This window comes from Panicum hallii, chromosome 9 (assembly GCF_002211085.1).
Source record: "Panicum hallii strain FIL2 chromosome 9, PHallii_v3.1, whole genome shotgun sequence".
In the NCBI taxonomy this organism is placed as follows: domain Eukaryota; kingdom Viridiplantae; phylum Streptophyta; class Magnoliopsida; order Poales; family Poaceae; genus Panicum; species Panicum hallii.
In genome coordinates this window covers 9,898,591-9,906,997 of record NC_038050.1, presented here as the reverse complement: position 1 = coordinate 9,906,997, position 8,407 = coordinate 9,898,591, and the positions used below count along the sequence as shown (strand labels likewise).

The following is an 8,407-nucleotide window of genomic DNA, read 5'->3' as shown; positions in this document are numbered from 1 at the left end:
TTCTTTCTTTCCATTGGCAGCCATGTAATGCAGGAGCTGGACCAAGGTGTGCTGTGCCCTAGCTAGCCAGTTATTGGCACTCGGCTGAGAATATCGATAAACTTGTGCTGTGGGTGACCACCAGCTCAATCCGTCTAGATGCACAATGCAGGATACTTAAATTTCCAAGAATGATGAATTCCTAATTGACCCCAGCAGTGGATAAGCAGCCCCAAGCCAATTGGCGATGATGCTCTGTGCGCGAGATCCAGACAGCACGTGCTTTCCAGCCTGCTATCCAGCCCCTTTTTTAGTCTGCGTAACTAAGCCATCTATCTGTTCTACAGTGTCTTCTTCCAGCCCCTTCATCAACGAGTACGAATTTCCCTTATAAAAAAACGAGTGCGTAATTTTTTTAATGCTTATGCAGAAGCCAGATACGGTATCTGATCCCTGACAGTCGACTACGTCAATATCTTCAGAATCATGTGAAGAAAAAAAAAAGCGGTCAGAGCTGGACGGTTAAGAGAGATTATCGCTTATGATCGCAGAGGCTTATGATCAGCTTCAGTACTGCCCTTCCCTCATTGTGAAGAAGGTGCGCGCTACAAAGCGCTAAGCATGCACACTCATGAGTACTCGACTCGATCACAACAAACAAGAAGCTGTGAGCTGTGCGCATACTTGCTGCCCGGGAGGCACGTTCAAACAGCAGGGGCACTACCCCATCTGAAGCTTTGGATTTGATCGGATGGGAATTCAAGCTTGGACACAGGTGCTATGAGCCAAACCGGTTCAAAATTAGGCAGAGCCCCGCATCATCAAATCGAGCGGGGGAGCGATCCGGACAGGCCTCGCGCGCGGACCACGCACGCTGACGCATGGTCCCTCCCTCCAATCCGATCCACGCCTGATCTTGCGCTACAGCGAAACAACGTTCAAATCCATGTTTCGGACGGAATTGAATTCGATCGGCAACCCCAGGGCTTGAATGAGGGAGGATGCCGCTGGGCGCCGGCTGCCTCCGGTCCTGGGCTCCTGCGGCTGGCCTGGCCCCCTCGTCCACAGGCAAACGCATTACCCCTTGCCCGCCACCGCCACAGTGCCATGCCGTCCGTAAGAATGCCCACGAGCCTGCACATTGACACCGCCCTGTCCATCCGTAGCCCTACACCTGCAGCGCCACCTGAGGCGGCGACCGTACGTGCACCCTAGTCAATTCGGGCACCGTACGCGTGCAGCGGCGACGGTCGACCTGGATCGTCCGATCTATCATCGGACACGCCGCTCACGGGTGCAGGCGGGCCAGGCCATTTGCGGTATCAAAATAAGCGCGCGCTGTATCTCGAGAGAGAGAGAGAGAAGATGGCAAAGGTAGGTTCAGCCCATCCGGGGGCTTCGATCGGCCTCGGATCATGTGCTCGAAAGCTTGCTCGATGGTGGTTAAAAGGGGCCCGGCCGGTCAGATCAGATTTGACGCCGGCTGAGCTGTGCCCATGTGTGACCTCTGATAAGCATGCTATCAAGTAGCAGCAGTAAGTTGTTTAAGCGCTGTGGAGGGCGGTCTCAGTGTCTGTCTCACCACCACCCCACCCTCACCACATGCTGCAGCTCTGACTCTGACCGGCTCTCGGATGAACTAGCCGCGGTCAAAGCTACCGACCCCCCATGGCGATCGCGTGGCGTCATCCCTATCATGAGCGGATGGATCCCGGTAAACTACAGAAACAGCAGTCTGGCTGGCTGGCAGCATCGAGTTCAGTGGCATTGTGGCACCTCGATCTGCGAACTCCAACCTTTTCAGATATATAGTGGGGTCGATGGTGGAGTAGCAAAATCTGCCATTTCAACGGCTCAGAATCGGAACATGTACTAGGCAAGGATGGCAAAAGGAGATGCTTCACTCTGCGGCCTGAAGTCCTGAACGTTTGGATGTCCAATCAGCGCGGGTCAGCACAGAACCCCTCGATCATTCAGAGGATTTCAGGGCCGGAGTATTCCATTCAGATGCCCGCCGGAATCGATCGGAGGTGGTGCCGTCGGGCGCCACGTGGACATGGCTCTTCCTGCAAACGAACCACGAGCGCGCCATCGCCGAGGCGTGCGTGCCCGCCTGGATCCTCCTCCTGCCGGCTGCCGGCCGGTGGTCCTAACCGGCTCCGGCTGGCCCTTCCCAGTAGGCAGTAGTTATTGCAGGCGTGATCTGCCGCGCGCAGCGCTGCATCGCACATGGACATGGCGCCCTCGCTCGCCGTAATATATTCCGTCCCGTCCACCGGTTCCCCTCCGCTGCACTCCACTGCCCCGCACGCTCCTGCCGCCGCGCGCCGCGCCACATGCCGGGCCTCGCCGTCCAGCGGTGAGTCCTCAGCTGAAGCAACCGGATTCATCCGTCGTGTTCGCTTTGCGTCTCCCGCGCGGCACTGCAACTGCAAGCCTGCGATGCCGGCAGCGTGGGGTCGCGCGGGCGCGGCGCTGCGACGACGGGGCCAGTGGTGACTGGTGAGAGCTTGTGATCCCGCGGCTGCAGGATGGGCAGGGCGGGCAAGTGGCTCCGGAGCTTCCTGCCGGGCAGGAGGGGCGGCAGGGACAAGGGCGGGGCGGCGGACCCGGCGGACCTGGCGCTGGCGCTGCCGGGGCCGGGGACGGGGACGACCACGACGACGCCGGCGTCCACGCCCGGGGCCAAGGAGAAGAGGCGGTGGAGCTTCCGGCGCCCGGCGGCGTCGCCCGCCAAGGACGCGCAGGGCGGCCGCCTCGCGCACTACGGGTCCCTGGAGCCGCGGGTGCTGGACCCGGACCAGCACGCCGTCGCCGTGGCCATCGCCACCGCGGCCGCGGCCGAGGCGGCCATGGCGGCCAAGCATGCCGCCGCGGCCGTCGTCAGGCTCTCGTCGTCCGCGCCGGGGTCCAAGCGCACCGTCATCGGCATCGAAGAGGCCGCCGCCATCAAGATCCAGGCCGTCTTCAGATCCTACCTGGTGAGTTCGGCGATCGCTATGCGTTCTATGCGTGCGTGCGGTTGCATTGACTTCCGGTCGATCGGGTCTTGGGCTCCGTGACGTGACGTGTCGCGCCTGGATGCAGGCGAGGAAGGCGCTGTGCGCGCTGCGCGGGCTCGTCAAGCTGCAGGCGCTGGTGCGCGGCCACCTCGTGCGCCGCCAGGCCAGCCACACCCTGCGCTGCATGCAGGCGCTCGTCGCCGCGCAGAACAGGGCGCGCGCCGCGCGGATGCGGATGCTCGACGACGAGAAGCCCGTCCGGACGCCGCGGACAACGCCGACACGGCGCAGCTCGCCGCACCACCCACGCTTCCGGCACCACCAGGTACGCGAGAGACGGTCCGTGCGTTCTCGGCACCTTGAAAAATACCGGCCATCTGCCTGAACAGGGATTTTGGTCGGCAATGCGTCGCGCAGGACATGGAGGAGAACGTCAAGATCGTGGAGGTGGACACCGGCATCGGCGAGGTGCACGGCACGCCGCGGACGTCGCGCCGCAGCAGCTGCTACGCCACGCCCCTCTGCCGCACGCCGTCGAAGAACGAGCTGTACCAGAAGATCTCGCCGACGCCGTCCGCGCTCACCGACGCCAGCGCGCGCACGTACAGCGGCCGGTACGACGACTTCTCCTTCGCCACCGCGCGGAGCAGTCCGTACCGCTACGCGCCGTCGAGGCCGCACCACCACGACGAAGGCGCCGACAAGCCCGCGGCCGATCACCCGATGTTCGTGCCCAGCTACATGGCGAACACTGAGTCGTCGCGCGCCAAGGCGCGGTCCCAGAGCGCGCCGCGGCAGCGGCTGTCGGTGTCGTCCGCCGCCGAGGCTGCCTGCCCGTGGGAGCGGCAGCCGAGCAGCGGGCGGCGCAGGGCGTCGCTGGAGAGCCAGGCGCAGGCGACTCCGTGCGCGCGCGGGGTGGCGCCCAAGTACGTGCCCGTGCGCGTGCAGCGGTGCCCGTCGCAGGCGAGCGCGCCCGGGGCGTGCCCGTGGGGCGCGAGGCTGGACCGGTGGAGCGCGTCGGCGCACGACAGCGAGTGCGGGTCGACGAGCACGGTGATGACCGCCGCCACCACCACGTACTGCTGGTCGCTGGCCACCGACAACGCCGGCATGGCGTGAGGCGACCTCGAGGACTTGACTCGCTCTCACGTGGTTTCTGGAGAAGGAAGAGGAAATGCTGCTGTGCCTGCTGGGATGGGACGTCAGGTAGCTGCTGAGTACTGAATTCTAGTGACTGCTCACTCTAGTTAACAGTAGACTCGAACTCTGCAAGTTTCTGTAATCTGTACGAGTGTTTTTTTCTAGGATCCGATGAACGACGAGAGTTTTGGTGTTTTTGCGTGCCAAGAATCCACGGCACATAGGTGTCTTTTCGTAGTACTTTGTTGTGTCATCCTTCGACTGTGAATAATGTGAGGTCCAGTATTTCGATCTGTCAAGTCCTGGTCGTTTCAGACCGAAAAGAAGCACGAAGAAAAGAATCATCAGTGTCCTGTTGCTACGGATTGAGCAATGCCTGCTGAGACTGTCAAACAGTAGAAAGATGATTTCTGTCTGTGTTCATACACTAGTGCCCTGTCGTCAGATTTCAGCAAAGAGAAGCAGCTTCAAGCAAAACCATGTTGCTGACGAGAACTCTGCCGTGGATGCAACCGTGCCCGCAGTCCTGCCGAGGCTCTTCCAATGACCTTCTCACAATCTCACACCTCAGGTCCAATAGAGTTGTCTCAAAAGCACTTCGGGGCTTATCACAAGCTCATTCAAGAAGATCATCGCATCACGACACCACCATGCATACAAGAGCATGCGTCTGTATTGCATTTCAAAAATAATTATCTAAGAGTAGCAATTGAACATACAAATTGACTCTCACTGAGTTAGTAAGCTCAATCTTGAATCTAAAATGCACTTCAATCTTATCTCAATTGTATCCTCTTGTAACTCAAATGTAAATGATCAGGAGGGCTTTCACTGGCTCAAACATACATAGTTGGGAGGGCTTAGATGCAGGAAAGAGGAGGAGCTCTGTGGTGCTGGCCTGGCTGGTGGGTGGGCTTCCAGGGACGGGAAAACGAGATTGGGCTTGACTGGGCTGGTGTTTTTGAAGACACAAAGTGGTGAATCTAGCCCTAATTATGATGTGCATACGTGTTATATATGGCTTGTATATGCTCGATCCTTTTTTATAGAAACTATCGAGTGTATTATCCCCACGTAGGGCCGCGGCTGGCATTGCTCAAGAGCGCGTGAAATTCTCGTAACTCCCACCGCACACCTTCACTAACAGACTAACAGTGCGAGGTCACAAACAAAAATGGCACTTGCTTGGCACATACAAAGCCCACAACCAGTACAAGAGCTGAAACAAGGACGGGCACTACATGCATGTCTCAAACACCATCATGGCATCATTGAAGTACTACACACGGAGTAGCCCATCAGCCGTTGACTCGGACATTGTTTTTTTTTACGCCCGTTGACTCCAACTGCTACTACACACTCTCACTCGCCCTTTTCCAAGCTCCATAAATGGAGCAAATGAAACAAATGAAGGCACAGGGCAGCGGAGCATCGCGAATCTTCCCAGTCGCGCGCGCGGGTGCGTGCTGGCAGGTCGCAGAAGCGTTTCCTCTGCGCGGCCCGCTCGCTTTTCTTTCCACCGGCCCATACGTGGTTTAACGGCCCAGCTTTATTAATTTTCTTCTTTCTTTCCTTTTCTTTCCTTCTGCAACTTCTCTCGACGCCAGAACAATTATTTCAGAAAGCGGAATATTTTTTTATAATGTTGAAATAATTATTCCAGAAGATGGAATATTTTTTTATTACGTTGTAATAACTATACCAGCTTAAAAAAATTGTTTCACCCAAAATTTATCCAAATATATTCAAGTGGATCTTGTGAAAGGAATCGGTACTCGTAATCTAAGAGGGGAGGGAATCAATTAGGCCATTCTAAAATCTTAACATAGGTTGCACAAAACATATGCTATCTAGACGTGCAACTATTATGATTCATCTAGTATGAAATTCTCATCCCAAACAAATTTTGCAACCTATAATCAATCCTATCAAGATACTGCACTACAAAATAAAGGCACACAAGTTGCAAGTATGAAATGCGGAAACCTAAATGAGGGAATAAGAGGAAGCAAACTCTTGACGCGAGAATTTATCCTGTTGTATCAGTCAGCACTAAGCCACCTCTAATCCATGTTGTTGAAGCACTCAATAATAATATTGCTTTCTGGTCATCAAGTCTCTTCTGAAACTTTCCTTAACTTGCCACAAAGACTCACGCCAAGTCTGCCGGTCACCTTGATACCGCTGTCGGTGTTTTACCGGCTGCCCACCGAGGGGTATACCCAAGGTGGTAAGTTTAGGTGAGGAGACGCCGATATCAGGAACTCAAAGGTGCAAGGAACACAAGATTTAGACAGATTCGGGCCGCGAGGTGCGTAATACCCTACGCCCTGTATGGTGGTTTGTATTCCCTTGGGTGTTGATGTTGATCATCTACCTTGAATGGGTCCCTGCCCCCCTTATATATTCGGCAGGTCAGGGTTATAAGAATTCTAGTCCAATACTAGATAAGGAATCGTAACCGAATACAACTCGAGTAGATTCCTTCTGTACCGACTAGCTTTATCTCCTATTCATACGGAACAAATAAAAGATAAATAAGATAAATAAGAGATAAGACAGACTTTATCTCTTAAGCCTGTTTAAACTACGTTATGTACACAGTTCCGTGGCCCCGTGTCTGACAAGCCCCCGAACTCTTCGTAGCTGAGTACTGCAGGCGAGTACTTTCGAAGTACTCTTCGGCTTCTTCTGAAGCTCCGTCTTGAAGTTTTTCTTCGAGTACTTTTTAGACTGCATCGAAGCTATGAGGTGCTCATGCCCCGAATTACTTCTTTGTATGGTATGCGATTGAAAAATTGCACTCCATATGGAGTAGCCCCTGAGCTTTAGGTTGAATCAAAGAATCAGGTTGAGGGTCATATTAGTCTTGAATCTTCCTTACTTACTTTTTCAAATAAATTTGAAAAAATAAGTAGTCGATGCCACATATCCCGCAGCCCCCGAGCCTTGAATCCAAATCTCTCAGGTTTGGGAAAAAGAATCCAAGAATCGTGGCATTGGTGTTACTCTGAAATCGCAAGAAAAACTCTTCGCCTTCTGCTTAGTGAAATTAAGCCTCCCGCTGGTTTATTTAACCACGCGGTGACTTAGGATTTCTTCTGCACTTTCAGTCTTCATATGTAGCTTTGCGGCGTCCACCCCCCGAGCTTACGAGCCAGAAGAGCCGAAGGAGTTATATCGAGTAGTGTGCATCGCCCAGCCCCCGAGCCTGGGAACTAGCGGAACTGTGATGGCACGCTGTGCAAGGAACAAAAGATTTAGACAGGTTCGGGCCGCGAGGTGCGTAATACCCTACGTCCTGTACGGTGGTTTGTATTCCCTTGGGTGTTGATGTTGATCATCTGCCTTGAATGGGTCCCTGCCCCCCTTATATATCCGGGAGGTCAGGATTACAAGAATCCTAGTCCAATACTAGATAAGGAATCGTAACCGAATACAACTCGAGTAGATTCTTTCTGTACCGACTAGCTTTATCTCCTATTCATACGAAAAAAATAAGAGATAAATGAGATAAATAAGAGATAAGACGGACTTTATCTCTTAAGTCTGTTTAAACTACGTTATGTACACAGTCTCGTGGCCCCGGGTCTGACAACCGCCTTTACTACGGAGCTTCCGATAAAGGAGGGGTCTCCTCATCCCCTGCACAAAGCCGTCGTCGCCGCTCCACATCAAGCTAGCTTGGAGGGTCGAAGACTCGCCGACGAGCCACAAAGACTCTAAGGGACCGGCACACCGAGTTACAGGCTCGAGGTTCACTCAAACCAGCACAATGTTACGGCACCTTACTCTCACACTCTCTCTGGCATTACATATGCTAAATCTAAGAATTTGATCAATAAGCTCTTTGGTTGGCTTGGAGAACTTCAGCAAAGTTTCTGTAACTTCTCACAAACTCCAGCAGCCTTTAGAGAGTAGCTTATAGCCGTTGTTTACTTTTACCCAAAAAAGCATAAAGCGTCGGTTAAACTTGTCGCCACTATCGGTTTAACTGGTCACACTGACCCTGCCTGCTAGCTGTTGAAGTCCGTCTTTTTCTACTGACGTCGTTGCACCGACGCCTTACACCGACAGATGTCGGTTCAACCGGTGCTGAAGACCTTGAGACTTCTCCAACTCCAAACGCTTCTATATCAATAAACTACCAATGCACCGACACCTTCTTTTACGCCGTCAGTTTAACCGGTGCCTCTATCATTTCACTAGATTACCATATCATCTTCTCATCGCACCATGCCTTCTTTTTTATAACGTCGGTTCAACTGGTACTACTAACTTGCTCA

The 8,407-nt window shown here is 53.9% G+C and overlaps 1 protein-coding gene across 1 annotated transcript; it reads left to right on the top strand.

Annotated features, from left to right (window-relative positions):
- The first annotated feature begins 1,881 nt into the window (after positions 1–1,881).
- Positions 1,882–4,482, top strand: LOC112876687 (protein IQ-DOMAIN 14-like). The gene is made up of 3 exons (XM_025940855.1): positions 1,882–2,960; positions 3,067–3,306; positions 3,399–4,482. Exons 1-3 carry the CDS (start codon positions 2,511–2,513, stop codon positions 4,098–4,100), a joined length of 1,392 nt encoding a protein of 463 aa, XP_025796640.1. The 5' UTR covers positions 1,882–2,510; the 3' UTR covers positions 4,101–4,482.
- The last annotated feature ends 3,925 nt before the right edge of the window (positions 4,483–8,407 follow it).